The sequence below is a fragment of the Caloenas nicobarica genome, chromosome 1 (assembly GCF_036013445.1).
Source record: "Caloenas nicobarica isolate bCalNic1 chromosome 1, bCalNic1.hap1, whole genome shotgun sequence".
NCBI lineage: Eukaryota > Metazoa > Chordata > Aves > Columbiformes > Columbidae > Caloenas > Caloenas nicobarica.
This window is the reverse complement of record NC_088245.1, coordinates 107,606,087-107,623,345: the sequence shown is the minus strand read 5'-3', so window position 1 is coordinate 107,623,345 and position 17,259 is coordinate 107,606,087. Positions and strand designations below refer to the sequence as shown.

At 49.2% G+C, this 17,259-nt stretch overlaps 1 protein-coding gene across 1 annotated transcript in view; it reads right to left on the bottom strand.

Moving 5' to 3' along the window:
* Positions 1-2,983: 2,983 nt before the first annotated feature.
* RAI2 (retinoic acid induced 2) overlaps positions 2,984-17,259 on the bottom strand; it is a 47,808-nt gene continuing 33,532 nt past the window's right edge. The window contains exon 2 of the mRNA XM_065650879.1: positions 2,984-5,195. Within this exon, the coding sequence (XP_065506951.1) occupies positions 3,423-5,090 (1,668 nt within the window). The 5' untranslated portion in view covers positions 5,091-5,195 and the 3' untranslated portion in view covers positions 2,984-3,422. The remainder of the gene's footprint in view (positions 5,196-17,259) is intronic.

Genomic DNA, 17,259 nt, shown 5'->3' with positions numbered 1-17,259 from the left:
TGCATATATACCCATCATTGTAAAACATCTTCCTCCTACCATTACAGCTTAATGACTTTCCCTTCAACTTCACAAGAGGTATTAATGTCTCCATTAACAGCCACCAGAAATGGAAGCTCCATATATCATGAGTGCAGCTCTGCATCCTTCTCCTCATATAGAAGTTTCAGAAGCAGTTAAAATGTAGTCCTGTAGAAAATTAATGGCCCAATATACAAAATCTGTAATTGCTGCTAGAGGCGAGGAGGAGGAGGAGGTGGAAGTGCTCAATCTTGGTGTAATTAAGTACCTTGTTCTGTGGCTGCTTCTCCCCCGTGCTGACGGGATGTAGGACTCGTGCTTCACACGAGGGATGGTGGGAGGCAAATGGTCCCGACTTAGTGTCATTTTCCCAACAGTTGAGCACCAGGAGAGGTGCCAGCGTGTGGCTCCTCTTCCTGTGGCACAGCCTTGAAGGCCAGGGTTGCATGAAAGGGTAGCAGGGGAGGGAGCAGGAGGTGCCCTGAGCCTTCCCAGAAAGGTGCTGTTCAGAACATCCCCCCTGCCATTGCCGTTGCAGCAATGGAAAAGCCAAGTGGTGGGGTGGGTGAGCCCGGGCTGCTCTGTCCATCCATTCCCAGTGGGGTGGCTCCAGCCTGCGTCACCTGATGGCAATGGGGACATCAGTTGTGACCAGCAGTGCCAGGAGGCTTGGGCCTTCTGGAGATGTAAGGCCAAGGGAGCTGGTCCAGGGCGGGCAGAGGGGACCACCAGGACATTCGGAGCCTGTTCTGTTTTTCCTCAGCCCTGTTTCAGAGAGGGGAGGCTGCAGTTACTCTTGTAATGGCCTGGGGGAAGGTGCATCCACGTGGCTGCTCGTCTGGTCTGCCTTTGCAACTGGTACCAGTTAGCTTTAAACTGAATTAGTCGCCCGTAGGCATCGGGTGTTTTGACACTGCTCGTCTGGCTTTATAATGGCATAAAGCTGATTTAGCCTAATTTGTTGTCAGGGTTTCTGGGGCTTGTGGTCTAAATTCAGTTAAACCAGACCACTGTGCAGAGAGGCAGCCTGGGCATTGAGGTTAACCTGGGAGCACTGACAGCTCCCAGTAAAAGCCAGCAAAGGAGGAGGGAAAGCCTGGGCACCCGCAGCCTGTGTCACCCGCAGCTGCTGTCCCCAAGGCAGGTGTCCCCGGCCGGCTGGAGGGGCGCGCATCGGCCGGACCCCCTCCCTCCGCCTGCTGGGGATGCTGCAGGGGAGGAGGCTCGCACGGGGACGGCGGGGATGGAGGTGGCCAGTGCAGCAGATGTGACCATCAGCCTGCAAACACATACTTTAAAAAAAAAAAAAATCCCAGAAACTTATTTTGAACTTGTTTCTGTCCGCTGTGAAATAAAAATGACAGCAGCTAATGTTGTGACCACCTTCTTTTTAAATGATATGGTGTAGCCCTGGGGAAAAAAACCCCAACATTTTCAGGTTTTTGATACTCTGGAAGGGGTCCAGCTGAAAGAATGGGGCGGTGACAACTGGGACAGCCATCCCAAAGGATGTTGAAATCCTGAGCCCCTGCGCTGCACTAACCAGAAGATGACACATTTCATCAGCATAGTTTCTTGGAAGGAGCAAAACAAAGTAGCAGAGTATTTTCAATTAAGAAAAAAACAAACAAAAAAAAAAACCCAAACCAGTCAGATGACTAAACATTAATGAATCCATCAACACTTTACGCTCTTCTGAACATTGTCAGTTCTGCCAGCTTTGGAAATAATAACAGGCTTTAAAAATACTTAAAAACCATGAGTTTGACAGAATTTGACGCTATGCTTTTGTTAAAGTCCCCCGTTTTCATATGAAGCAAGAGTGCAGCGATCCTTTGGCCCAGCAAAAGAGCGACAGCGAGCCCTTCTCAACTCTCTAATGCAGATGCATTATTTTTTAATAGTGAATTTGTGTCTGTTAACATAAAAAATTTCAACAGATTTCAGCACGACACCAGTGCCTGAGGATGAGATTAGATGTCTGACCCTGAAGCTGCTCCTCTGGGCAACTTCTCATTGCATGAATGGCTGCAAAAACCTTCCCAAAACTGCCCAAGAGGAGTCTTGGAAGTAGCTGGGCTGCAGGTAGGTAAAGGAGGGCACAGTAGGTATCCAGCTGCTGGGTTTACAATGGCTTTTTTTACTTAGACTGTGGGAACATGTAATGTGAAAATAATAAAAAATAGTTTTTCTACTTAGCAGGTACAGCCACAAAAAGGCAGCGGCCCACCAAAAACTGTTCTCTTGCTCTCATGTTCGTCCTTCTGTCAGGATGGGTTTTTACTAGTGAGCAGTGTGAACTTAAAAGCCAACATAGAATAATGCACCTCGAGCTCATTTCCATACACAAGTGCAAAACCATAACCTACCAGAACTTTTATTTTAATGGTACATTCACATTTCTCCATTGACGTGGGTGGCTTGTACACTGCCGAGTGATAAAGTTACATCTTTCTGCTCTTTCAAGTGCATTGATTTCAGCTGTCAAAGAAACTTAGAGAACTAAAAATAAACAACTTTTCCATATATCTGTATTCAGGCTGGGAAAAATGACACAGCTTTCCCTTCCCCTCCTGCCTCCACAGCAACTGAATTCCCCTGACTTTTAGGCTTTTCTCTTTTAAACGATGGTTATTATTACTTAAAATTCTGAGACAGTTTCCCATGGGTCTCTCGCAATGGACGTGGCGTTAGGTGCTCCCTGTGCTCTACCGCTCGCTCTCACTTCTCCGGAAGCTCATTTGGGCGCATCGTTAGCGGCTGTCGCGACGTGCTCTCCAACAGTGCTGGGGGAGCTATATAACTTTTCTTAGCCTGCTATTTTTTCCTAACGTTTTTAGGTTCATCGTAAGTCAGCTGCGGCGCTTTCCGGCTTACAGACTTTTTGCTAAACCTTCTCCATACACTGAAAGCGATTCAGAAACGATAAAAAAAATGCCGCAGCAAATTAGCACGTACAAACATTTATTTTGAAATTTCCATTCCAACTGTTATGAAGAATTACATCATCAAAGCACTTCATGGCAGTGAAAATAGCTCTTACCCCTCTGACTCATCCATTACTCCATTAAAGCTGCAAAATGTGCAATTTGCTTGAAAAATAGGTTGCTTTTTATTCAGTTTCCCATGAAAAGTCAAAATTCAATAACCAAAAAAAAAAAAAGACCAAACCAAACCAAAAATAAAATAAAAATAAAAATAATAATTAAAAAAAAAACCAGAACAAAAACCACCAACCCAGCTTATAGGGACTCTACATCCGATCCTCTCCCCCTTCCCCAAAAATAACTTACAAAGATAGTTTAAAGTTTTAAATGAGTTTAAAACCAAGTGCATCTTTTTTATTATTTTTTTCTTCTTCCTCTCATCATAATAATCTTAAAATTCTAAAAACCCATAATTTACTTTCTTGGAAAAAAGGCAGCTAGCCGTTGCTTCTTGATTGGAAGAATATGTATCTCCGGCGAGTTCATTTTCTTTAGCTTTACGCTCCTGTTTTTGACGGGTTTCCTGAGGGCCTCGGCGCTGTCCCGGGGCTCGGGCGGGCTCTTCACGTCGTAGCACTGCAGCACCGAGTCCTGGGGCAGGTCCCTTTTGAAGGAAAAGTTTTTGGTGGAGACCCCCGACAGGCCCTTGATCTTGCCGCAGAAGATGGTGGGCACGGCGTCCTTGACGGACACGATGACTTTGGCTGTCTGCGAGGTGCTGACGATCTCGATGTTGTTGCCGGCCTTGGGCTCGCAGCCCGCCCTGCCCGCCGGCTCCACCAGCCACTTCTGCGGCTGCCGCAGCAGCTCGGCCGCCCCACCGCCCGCCCCCCTGCCCTCCGCCTTGCCCGACGCCTCTTGGGGCTTGCAGGGGGCGAAGGGGGCAGCCGGGCCGGGGAGCTTGTCCGGCGTGGGGTGGGCGCCGGCCTCGGCCGTGGCGGTGGGGCTGGTGCCAGCCACGTCGCCGTGAGGCCCCCCTGGCTTGCGGCAGGAGGCGAGGGACAGGTCCAGAGCCCCGTCCTCCGGCGGTGGAGGCGGCGGGGCGGCCTCGCCGGCCTGGGGCACGGGTGGCCCTTTCATGGAGAGGTCCAGCGCCTCGTTCTCGCCGCCCATCTTGATGACGGTGTGGCGGCTCAGCTGGGGAAACTCTCGCGGGTGGAGGAGGTCGAAGGGCTTGGTCTCCTCCTTCTCCAGGGGGGTCTGGGTGCCCTTGCAGGAGTGGGGGGTGAAAAGCGGTGGCTTGGGCGGGTCAGGGGCCACCTTGGCCTCGGCGCCATGGGGCACGGGGATGGGGACAGGGATGGGGATGGGGACGGGGACGGGCAGGGGCACGATGACGGGGTAGGGCACCAGCAGCGTGGGAGGGGGCACCAGCGGGGAGAGGGGTGAGCTGAAGGCCTGGGGTGGGAGGGCGGCGTAGTCGGGGGGCGGCTGGCAGGGGGCAGAGCCCAGGGTGCCCTGCGAGGGAAACAGGTCCTGGAGGACGGCGGCGAACCCCGGCGTCTGAAAGACGGGGGGCAGGACGGGCTCCTGGGCTTGGCCAGAGGGCTTGGGGTCCAGGAGCTGGGGCTGCCCCACGGGGGCGGCGGCCCCGGGGAAGAGGCCGGTGTGCAAGGGGCTGGCGGGACAGGCGGCCCCCGGGGGCAGCACCAGGGGGGAGTTCAGGTGCTGGAAGACGTGCTGCTCCAGGAGGACGGGCAGCGGGACGGGGCCCTGGGTGGTCATGACATAGGGGGTGGCGGCGTTGGTGGCCGGCATCTGCGGGGCGGCGCTGCCCGCGACCTGCAGGTGGATGGGCAGGACGACGGGGCTGTCCCCCAGGCAGATGGGCTGCAGCACGGTGGCCGCCACCTTCAGGGCCACCCCGCTCTGCGACTCAGCCGGCGGCGTCAGGATGGAGGGCGCGGGGACTGTCACCAGCGGGGACAGGGCCTTCTTCATCAGGTCGGCCGAATTGATGTTCCAGGCCTCCGCCGTGATCAGCTGGGCCACGCCGTTCTCCAGCTTGTTGTTGGCCATGGCCGAGGGCGAGCTGGTGACGTCCATGGGCAGGTTTGGGGCATCCTTGTACAGCTCCTCCATGTCGCGGGGCTTCTCGGGCTCTGCCGGCACCGCCTCTACATCGCCGTCAGCGGGACCCGCGGTGGCTCCGGGCTGCCAGGAGCATCGGCACCGACATAATTTGGCCTGCAAGCCAGAAACGTGTTTTAGACACCGCATAAATCTCCTCCTTAAAATAATATTTGCAATTGCCTTTAAAGACCCCATCACCGAAGAAAAGCCGTTAAATGTTTCCACGCTCCAGGCTAACAGCTCCGTGATACAGTGTACTGTATATACAGAGATGCTGGAGATATATGTATCCGTGAGTGTTGTACGAAGGGTTTTGAGGAACTTATATTTAGCCATAAACACAGATAATCTAAAAGGCCTGCAGCCAAAAACACCCTCCTCCCCCCACCGTAGGCAGCCTGAAACAAGGGCTCGGGCCGTCTGTTTCACGTTTTTAAACAAAGCTTCACGTAATGACAGTGCAGGGCAGAGCCCAGTGACAGCGTGCTGGTTTAGCTCAACAAAAGCCCCCAAAACAAACATCTCTAAAAATATCACAGCTAAGAAACGTTGGCGAAGGGTACTCAATTCCCCTACAATACTCCTCCCTTCCTCATCCCAGCGGGATTTACCAAAGGCAAGCAGGAAAGCGCTGCACGGGGCGTACACACCTCCGAAACTGCCGTGTGCAGGGGGAGAAAGGAGCATGGCCAGGCAAAGCCAAACCAAACCAAACGCCGGCACTCACCCTAAAGCCAAACCAAACCAAACGCCGGCACTCACCCTGCCACAGAGCAGCGGCGTGAACCAGGCACCCGATTCATTAAAGACCCAAAGAATAACAAAAAAAATCAAAGCAACTTCAAATGTATTTTGACAGCCCAACCCTTTATATTAACCAAGCAAATGGCAATTAAAAAAGGGGCAGAGATGGCTTCCATTCGTGATCGCGGTGAAATTTGCAGCCCGTTTCATAAAAAGATTAACCTTCCCCTCCCCCTGAAATATAAAAAAGCAGCAAAGTAATGGCGCTGCGCATCCATTTATTTAGAAGGATAAGTAATTTCCGCCCCACGAGCTGCTGCCGGCAGACTTTGGCGGGGGGCTGGCCTGGCGCCGCCCGTGCCTCTCCCCAAGTGTGCGGCGCATCCTGTCCTCGTAATAATCACCATGGAAACTTGTCCGGTTTCAACTCCGTTACCATGGGAAAGCACTGGCGCACCCCAAATTTACATTTTCCACCTGCGCGCGGCTGAATCCCGCTCCCTACAAGCTCCCAGGCGGGCGGGAGCGAGGGGCTTCCCCGCATCCCGCAGGCGCCCCCCGGCCTTGGGGTGACAGGGAGGGCGGCACCCCGCTCAGATCGGAGGGGTGAGGAGTGCCGGCCTGGGGATGCGTCTGCGTCTGAGAGCAGGCGAAGAGCTGCGCCGGCTCTGGCGCTTACAGAAGTGATTCGCTCGCACTGATATTTGTAGAACCGACAAACCTACAAAGGGGACAGGGAAAAGGGGAGAGAGAAAAAACCAAAAAAAAAAAACCAAACGCAACAACAACCCAAAACACTCAAACCAAACAAATCCCACAAACGGAGGCTAAAAAATGGCCAAGGCAGGGAAGCGGGAAATCTCCCATGTCTCTCCTGAGACTTGTAAATCCTCGGGGCTGGCAGCGAGATGCTACGGCGAGCGCAAGACTACAGAAATGCCAGGAGTTAACAGCAGAGGCTGGCTGGGTAAAATGCTAATAATTTATCAGGCGCATTTGAGTTCTTGAAAAGGATTTTTAGAAGTAAACAGATGAGTCATTTCTTTTCCCCTCCTGCTGCTGGCTTAAGGAGAATAATTCCAGATTTTTTCCCATCTTATGAAATGTTCGGCAGAAAACATTCGCAAATACGGGTTGAGGGGGTTTTTTTGTTTGTTTCCTTTTCCAGCCTTGGCTGGGACAGATTACAGGCAGGCAGAGGTGCCCAAGCAGTGAAAAATGGGAGCAAAAATCAAATCCTTTATTCCAAAAGTGACAAGTATCAATATATATTAAAAAAAAAATTGTGACAGTCTTGGTTTGGGAAAAAAAAAAAAAAAAGAAAGAAGTAGAGCAATTGTTTCCAAAAATAAAGGCAACGAGGAGACCGCTCAGCAGATTCAAGCTGAAAAAAACCCCAGACCTTGTTGTTTCTGTTTAGGAATTTAAAAAGACATTTTCTGCTGCTCTTACATAATCTCTCTGTCTTTTTAAAAAGACCATTTTAAACCCCTGTGGTCTCTGCAGCACACACCAGCATCTTTGCTCCCTCCAGCTGCTGCAGCACAGCCGCGTATTTTGCACATGACGCTGGCTCTTCCCGATGTTTCTGTTTGCTGGAGAAGCGTGAGATCGCGGTGTTTTCATAGAGAATTAATGATCTGGAGGGGACAGGAAATGACCCCTTGTTCCCCTGGCAAGCTCATTTAGCGCTGAGAAATAGAAAAATTAAGATGAAAATTATGCTGCCTAAGAGACTTGAGCGATTAGCATGCTGTACAGACCCATGGAGAGAGAGGCACGTCACCCCCGAAGATGGAAATATAAAACATAATAAAATCCCCCCATTGCTGCTTTAAAAGGCAACAGGGCTGGAGACAGAGGAAATATCTACATGAGGGGAAGAAGAGCTCATCTATCACCATCAGAAACCTTGAAGAAATGCCTGTGGGCTTGTTTTTTTTGTTTGTTCATTTGTTTTGTTTTGGTTTTTTTTTCGCTTGGTTCGTTGTTTTTTTGTTCTGTTTTGGTTTTTTTTAAAGCACAGTCAAATACGACTCTATGATTGTTTTCCACGCTGAATCCTATATGATTCTGGGATCTGTAAATATATATGACTGAGCTCGTGGTCCTACACTGCCTCGGGAGGGCCCCACCACGCGAGGGACAGGACAAGACGAGAAAGGTGAGGAGCAGCCCTTGACTCGGGTTTATGGGCTTGGGGTGGGGTTTTTTTCTCCCCCCCACCTTTCCTGTGTGGAAGTGTACCTTCCTGTCCTTCTGTTGCACCTGCCTGTTGAACGTGGCATCGCTACAGAAAAAAAATATGACACATTATATATATATATATATATACATATATATACACACAAACATATTTGCCGATCCTGCTCGCAGGCTGCAGGTTGCCGGTAGCCAGTTGCCAGGTACAGCGGAGTTTCAGCACAACTGCCCCTGCATCCTGTAAAGCAATTTGTGCTTTCACCCCAGAGGCAATCCCAGGGCTGCTAAACGTGTTTTACACTTGACACCTATTGTCAAGGTCAGTAAGCAGACAGAGTGATAAGGATCCAAGTCCCCAAGCCTTGAAAGGGGAAATGTTTCAGGATCCGGGATCAAGAGACAGTTTGAAGTTGCCCAAAAAGGTATTTTGTAGTTCCTGGACTCCCATGTACAGCAAGTACACAGTACAAAACCAGAAGTCAACTTGGAGATGACTAAATTTTCACTGTTGGTATTAGCAGTGATAGCTATACTGTATTTCTCCTTTAAGAAAAGTAAACCTGAAGTATGTGATGGGTTTGGGGTTGGTTTGGTTCTATTTTTTTCTTTTTTTCTTTTTGTCCTTTTGTCTGTGTTTTTTTAAGATTGATGCTTCACTGCACATAAATTATTCAGCGTTACCAAGTTTTTAAAACAAGTTTCATGTACCTAATATACACAAATGAAGGTAATATAATTCAGTGAAATTGCCTTAAGCTTCCTCTGTCTACCATACCTCAGTGCCAGAAAATCAATTAATTTCACTTTCCCTACTTATCTATTTAATATTTAATTTGCTATTTGTTTTAATTGAAAAGAAGCTTGCAACACTGAAACGAGCCCTATTGTAAATAACGCATGCTTTCCCACCGGGGTGCTGATAAGAGTTAAGTTCATGGCACCAGGCAATGATGTGTGTAACTGTACAGGAAATGGTATGTTAGCTACACAGAAATGCCATGAAAGGAGTGGTGATAACTCTAGCTTATTTTTTTTTTTTTAATCTCCTGCCGATGGCCACGCAACAGACTTTTCTCAGGGCTGCTGCATGCCTTCCCGTGGGACCGAAGCACCGCGCCATACGCAGCTACCCCCATGCTCTGCGTGCTCGTCCGTACCACGGCTTGTACCTCATATCTACACAGAATTCAGATTATACCATGCACACCACGGGAAGGGGCTCAGACGCTCCCTTTGTGGGATGCCCTGCTCAGTATCTCCTGGAAAAAACAGGGTTTCCCTTCAGTATAAACACAGTATCAAAAAAACCCCAAAATTTGAAATCTTGACTTAATGGAACAGCTCGGGGACAAAATTATGGACAGATTTGGACTTCAGTGTTTTGCCAAAACTCACTTCTTGCTGCCACCGATGCTCCTGCCAGAAGCAACATGTTTGATTTTTGCGCTGCAGAAGCTCATGACCAAGGGCCCCAACAGTGGGGATGCCCCACCGCCCTTCGGGAGGGCAGCAGACCCACCAAGCACCCCGGTGGCATGCACCCCAGCAGAATGCAACCCGGTCCCCATTGGGCTTGTCCCGCCACCGCAGGGCAGCATGCCCCATTCCCTCACCCCACCACGAAACCAGGCACCCCACCTGCGCGCTGCTGAGAGGTGGGTTCTGAAGGAGCTCAGGGTTGGTCCTGCCCCTCCTCAGACGTCTCAGCGGCTGAAGCCTGACCCAGCCTTCTGAAGTAAATATGCAACTACGCAACGGGGGACACATACTGACACAGACCAAGCAACTATAAATCACCTTCACAAATAAAGGCTTTACCATATTGTTATTGGTGTTTTGTTGCTAGAATGGAAAAAATATGTTTGAATAAAGTGAAGCTTTCCTATACCAAGTGCATGGAGCTATCACTACACAATGTACAGGTGAGCTCTCCCATACATGTAAACGACAGATGATTTCAGCAGTGTTTGCCTCTCACGTTTCACACCAATTCATGTATTCAGGCACCTGGAACTGACACTCCTGGCTATGCCACATACCCTTTTACTAGTGTAGTCCTCATTCACCAAAGGGCTGAGGAGTAACGGGCTAACAGCTAATGGTAATTAGCCTCCTCCCACCTGTTTCACCATTTGTGGTGCTGTGTTTGATACCCCCACGCACCTTGGATGGGTGCAGTGCACCAGGAGGGTTGGTGGGACCTGTCCCTGCTCTGCTCGCAGGAGGGCTGATGGTGACCCCCTCTGTGGTACAGCGCAGGCAGAGCAGAGGAGACCCACGGGACATTGGTTGAGGCAACCAGCCCTTCGCTGTCCTGCTGGCTCACAGTTGGACCCCAAAAACAATCCTATTGTCTCTGGAAAGGGGACTCAATGTCCCCCCTTGGTCATGACCAAAGGGGACCACCGGGGATGCACTTCTCTGTCCACTCTGAGGGACACTGAGGAAACATCCCGGTTTAGCCCTGCCCTCTCCCGCTTCATTCCCTTGGCTCAAACACCCAGCAACTCCCTGTTAAGATTTAGGAGACACCATTCAAAAGAGACTGAGGCCAAGGTGGGAAAGACCCCGGAGAGACAGGCAGGATTCCCTCTGGTACTGGCCAGAGCAAGGAGCAGGGGCTACACCAGGGTACCCCCACCGGTATGGAAGGTGGCACCCCAGCCTTTGCTCCCCATCCCTCTGCACAACCTCCCCTGATCCCCACGTACCCACACGCTGCCCTGCGTTACTCCTCACTCCACGGGAGCTATGCCGCGGAGGATGAGCTGGACGCTGCCGAGAAGCAGTTAAACTAAGAGCATCTCATCAGACAACTTCAGAAGACGCCGGAGGAATAATAAGGCTCCGACGCAGCCCATGCAACAGGTACTCTTCCATTTTCCACTGCTGCATTAAGGATCCTTCCGGAGGCAAACTTATTTGTGTCAAGGCTCCCATCCAGGCTGTTAAGCCCTGGGGGAACGAGAGGGAAAGGAAATCATTACGGCAGCGCAAAATGGCATGTTATAGATGGGATATTGACAATATGTACACACCGCTTCGGCACACAGCACGATCGTTCTCAAACACAGCGGCTTGGCTGGCTGATCATACTTCGGTCTTTTAAATAGTTCGGCTGAGAAATACCACAGCAGTCTGCCTACTGCACAGGCTAATCGCCTGCAAAGAGCCGCCTTACAGTCATATATTTGCTAACTATATTGCTGTTGTCAACAGCCTGTAGTTCACAATCCATCCCAGGGAGGAGAGAACTCACTTTCTTCTCATTTAAAAACAAATCAGACCAATTGAAAAAAAAAAATCCTGTCACGGGCCTGAAACCCGTGTCTTTACTCCCAAGGGCAATATGTACAAGACAAACGATAAATGCTGTGGAAGGAATAGCGCATTTGCCTGTCAAATTTCAACCTGTAGTGAATTTTTATACCCAATTTGAAATCCTCACAAAAACCCCTCCTACATTTGCAGTGGGAACTGTGACATACCCTGAGTGTCAGGGAGATGGCACGTGCTGCCGTACTGCCAGATGCCTTTTCCCTTCCTCTGCTCCATTCACGAACTATTCCACTAACTGGATATAACACTTAACTGATGGTGTCCTAATTTCAAAAGGACCACTGCACATGCCATATATAGTATTACATATAAGCAGCCACTATAAAAACAAGGTTATTTTGAAATTATTTGAGATTGATCTCGGTATTCCCAAATGCTCGAGTTTCTCATATCTGCAGCACATCCCAGTTCCTGGGGTCTCTGAACTGTCACACTTGGAGGAAACTTGCAGTGAGCTTCCAAAAATAAACCCTTTCAAATGATTGTTTATTTTTTCCCTTGGCATAGTACAGAAACACCTAAACAGCGGCAGCTTGCTTAGCCTGCAGTAAGCTGAACATGCACTCCAAGGCAGAGACTGTGCACAGAAATCTGATGTATTAAATGTGACACGTGAAGGACAAATGTAAATTTGCCAGCTGTAATTACTGCTGAGTCACGTGCCACTCGGTTTGGTGATGTCCCTTTGACCCAGCAGGCTCGGTGCAGCTTTCGCACTCCAAATTTCTGTTTAAACAGGGAAAAAGAGCGACCGCTTTTGTGACTGCAGAGCTATCTGTTTAAATCGGCTTTCCCTTGATGCTGCCAGCAGTGTGCAGACATCTCCTCCTAGAACATGACGTAGACCCTTGGGATGGAGACACTGGCAGCTGCAGTGGTGTGTTGGGATGGGTGCGTCAGGGACCCAGCAATCACGCCTCTGCCCCAAGCACCTGAGGTGGGCAGGTGTTACCTACCTGGGCCCAGGGAAACATCTCACCAGCAGCTCCCCAAAAGAGCTGCTTGCTCCCGGGAAAGTCCTGCTGTGCTCTTTTCCCCGCCTCTCAGCTCCATCATGCCCCGCTGCTTGCTCAGAATCACAGAATCACAGACTGGCTGCGGTCGAAAGGGACCTCTGGAGGTCACCTGGTCCAAACACCCTGCTCAAGCAGGGCCACCTACAGCCGGCTGCCCAGGACCATGTGCAGGTAGCTTCTGACTATCTCCAAGAAAGAAGACTCCACGACCTCCCTGGGCAACCTGTGCCAGGGCTTGGTCACCCTCACAGTGTAAAGGAGTTTCAGCTGCCTGTGTTTCAGTTTGTGCGCATTGCCTCTGGTCCTGCCACTGCGCACCACTGAAAAAAGCCTGGCTCTGTCCTCTTCACACCCTGCTTTCGGGCATTTGGGTACATTGTTGAGAGCCCACTGAGCATTCTCTTCTCCAGGCTGAACAGTCCCAGTTCTCTCAGCCTGTCCTCATAGGAGAGGATGTTCCAGTCTCTTCATCACCTTCATGGCCCTTTTCTGGACCCTCTCCAATATGTCCATGTCTCTTCTACACTGGGGGGGCCAGAGCTGGACCCAGCACTCCAGGTGTGGCCTCACCAGTGCTGAGGAGGGAAGGATCACATCTCTCGGCCTGCTGGCAACATCCTCCTGATGCAAGCCAGGGCACCATTAACCTTCTTTGCGGCAAGCACACATTGCTGGCCCACGTTCAACCTGGTGACCACCAGGACACCCAGCTCCTTTTCTGCCAAGCTGCTTTCCAGCTGGGTGACCCTGGCATGCACCAGTGCCTGGGGTTGCTCCTCCCCAGGTGCAAGACTTTGCACTTCTCCTTGTTGACCTTCAAGAGGTTCCTCTTGGCCCATTTCTCATGCCTGTTGATGTCCCTCTGGATGGCAGCATGACCGTCTGCTGTATCAGCCACTCCTGCCAGTTTTGTGTCATAAGCAAACTTCCTAAGTGTACACTGTCCATCATCCAGATCATTAATGAAGATGTTGAACAGGACTGGACCCAGCATGACTTCTGGCTACACCATCAGTCTCTAGCCTCCAACTTGACTTTGTGCCACTGATCACCACCTTCTGGGACCAGTGATTCAACCAGTTTCCAATCCACTACACTGTCTGCTCATCCAGGCCAAACATCAACAGGTCGCCTATGAGGATCTTACAGGAGACATTGTCAAAGGCCATTCTCAAGTCCAGACAGACAATCTCCTCTGCTTTCCCCTCACCTACCAGGCTTGCTTCTCATACAGTAGGTCAGCTTCCCATGAGGAAGGCAAACCAGCAGTGGGTGCAAGTCTTAGCAAGTCTAGACTAAAATGACGTCAGGGAAAAACTGGACTTACTCTAGAGATATCTCTTGCATTGGAGCTCCTGAGACTTACTGTACCTTGACCTCCATGGTTTTCACACACACAGTGAACCCACGTGTTCACTTTTGGAGTGAGATCGTAGGGAGAATGCAGACTCAAGCTAGCATTAAAAGATTTCTTAGGCTTGAAAAGTAAAGTGCATGATTTTCCTATGGGAAAAAAATATTTTAAACAATTTTTCCTGTCATTAAATATCCCATTTAACTGATTATTTAGTATCATTTTCAATCAAAACATTATATTTGCCAGCAAAGCAAAGAAAAATGAGCTGTTTTGAGAACACAGAGCTAAACAAAACAAACAAGAGAGCCGTTACTTTACAATAGATTTTAAAACCCATGCATTTTGTTTTCCCAGCAATCGATACACCAATGATAACAAGAGGAAAAGGATACCAATTAAATGTAATTGCCAGCCCCACTTCCCCCAAAACCCAAAACAAAAAGCACTCAGTGTCAGCCTGATAAAATATTTGCTCCTTTCCCAGTCAAGTGCTTTATTCAACAGTCCTTAAAGCATCTCAGTTTTTACAAAGGATTTCCAAGTTTGATGTCAGTGAAACGACTTCAAAGCTTCATTAGTTCCTCAGCGGAGGTTTGTTCTCCACTCAGAGACACTCAGCTCGCTATTTTGTCCTGACCCTCTCCACTGATCCCAGGCTCAGATATTTTTACTACATTCATTTGATCTTTTACAATATCCGGATGAGAATTGGTATCGGTGTGGCAAAGGCCGACATCCATTGCCCGTCTCTTCTTGCTTATGTGAATCTGTCTTGCTCCTGGCTACGAGGGATGGGATCCCCTCACACAGCAGTTACCAAGTCTCAGCTGACAAGTTAGTGAAGTAAAGTTAAAATCAGTTTTTAAACTGCTACAGCACTTTTGCAGGCGAAACATCTGACTTTGTCCCTTTACACCAGCATGGTTTTGATGGCTTTGGCTGCCTCACAACTAGCCACACAAGCAAAGCAGGCTAGAATACCCCTTGAGTGGTAAACCAGCTTCACCAGCTCAGAACCCATACACAAGGTGAGGTGCCACCACCACCACATGTGCCTCAAGAGCCCCAGCCCCCCAGATGTGCTGCAAACCCTTTCCCATCCTCTTCTTACAGCATGCCAGTTCCAGTTAAAAAACACTTCTTGGTGCAGACAAGGCCAGAGTAGGGCTAACCTCAGCATCGTTGAGGGGACTGCTCTTAAACTTGTCTTGCTTCTAGACCTTCTTGAGACAGAGGAAGAAGAAGGAGAAACCAGTCTGAATGTCTTTTAAAGCCATGGGGGTTAGAATAGCAAATCCCCATGCTGCTGTAACTCAAATCAATTGAAAGCCAAATTTTCACATAACCTCTGTTGTCCTAATATAGTCTGGCTTAAATAAATACATAATGAGAAGAAAAGCAAAACCAAGTGAAAAACTGAACCTTTCAGCTTGCAGATCCTTTTTGGTGAGGTATCAATGTTCCCACCACAGGTAAGGATGTGCAGGTCATAGAATCACAGAATCATTTTGGTTGGAAAAGACCCTCAAGATCATTGAGTCCAACCATAACCTAACTCTGACACTAAACCATGTCCCTAAGAACCTCATCTACGCATCTTTTAAACGCTTCCAGGGATGGTGACTCCACCTGGGCAGCCTGTTCCAATGCCTGACAACCCTTCCTGTGAGTAGATTTTTTTCCTCATATCCAATCTGAACCTCTCCTGGTGCAACTTGAGGCCATTTCCTCTCGTCCTATTCCATGTTACTTGGGAGAAGAGACCAACACCCTCCATGCTACAACCTCCTTTCAGGTAGTTGTGGAGTGATAAGGTCTCCCCTCAAGTGATTAACCATACACACTCGTGCCACCCAGTTTACCACAGTGGTCTGAAAGGGCAAACCTATCGCCTGCCTGTACCTGTGATGTCTCTCAGTGGCACAGATATTGTCCCAAATGACAAGATTTAGGGATGGGCCAGAAAGATGGGGAACCGAAAACAGACTCATCAGCTTCTGTACTCTTGTGGGACAGAATCTCACTTGGGAGCATGGGCAGATAAGAAGGCGCAGGAGTACTGGGGTGCTGCCCAGAGAGCAAAAGGGTAGAGGAATCCTCCCTTCTTCAGTGCAATATGTGGCTATTTAATACTTCATCCTTCCCTACCGGCATGAGTAACCCAATGCTCCTTCAGCTTGCCACTTCAAGATCAAGTTTTATGGTCATAGCTTCAGATTTATTAGACTGACTCTCCCTCTCTCCCACCTCACCACTTTGATAAACCGAGCCCAGCATATCATCAGCTACATGACGGTACTAATCCTCAGCAGAAAGTACGCCCACATCAGATTTCAAACATGCCCTACTCTTGTGCCACCCATGTGTGGATGGAAGAAACTTCCAAGCAAAACCAGCCCCTTATTTTCGTCCTTGCAAAATTTGTCAGCAGCTGCAAGGATTTTGTTTAAAAGATACAGAAAAAATGTAAGACTCCTGTGATGTGAGGAAAACTGCAGCATTTTTTCTTTGAATTTTGCATCCTTTTACACACTCACTTTCACGCCAGCACCTGTACCATTTCCTAGTCTGACTTTGAGGGGCAGAGAAATTACCTCTTCTCTCCATTGTGTCATGATGCACCAGATATCAGCCTTCTGACTGAATTCAAGGTAACACCAGCATGAGATGCAACCTTATGGTGCTGATGCCTGTCATAAGAACTCACAAGTTTTCAAAATGTTTTCACCCATAAAGACCAATTTTGCCCCCCTAGGATCCCCTGTGCTGAACTGTGACATGTAGATGCCTCTGACCACAAATAACATGTAAATAACAGAAAAATACTGGAACTCTGTCTCGTTGCATCTCAGTGGCACTGAGGTTCAATTAACTGGTCCAGGTTACTTGTAACACCTACAAATGCCCCACAGGCACACACACACATGCGCGCGTTTACAACCTGCTAAGGTTTCCTCTCTAATGCCTTTTGCCTCATCCATGAGGTCTTCTGGGCAGAGATGACTGTTTTGGCACATGATTACCATGAAGCACAGAGCTCAACTTGGATTCCGGTTACAGTGGCAACCCAGATCTTCCATCGCTCGTGAGGACAAGTGGGCACAAACACACACTCATCGAGGTGGCAGGGGCTGGTGTCCCTCTTAGTCCAGCTGCTGGCCGCTACTCGCAGTTGTGTTCCTCCAGTGTGCCTTTTCGTCCCCTTTCATCAAGGTCTGCCACGTTTCTCTGCTGCCAGTGCACTTACAGTCCGCCTAAGTGTGAATGTTAACATCCAAATTTTTACTAATTTGACACTATATGAACAGAGACCTTCCATCCAGTTCAAAGGAGACTTCCCCAGGCGGGTATTCCAGCTCTGACCGACACGCTGCTCGTACTGCACAGAGGTCACACTATTCCAAAGTGTGCCCAGACTACACAAAAAAGCAATAATGCTCTTTGTCATCAGGGACCCAGATTCCGATCACTCATCAAAAAGGGCCATATTTTAGGAAATGCAGGCAGGGCAACTAGCGCT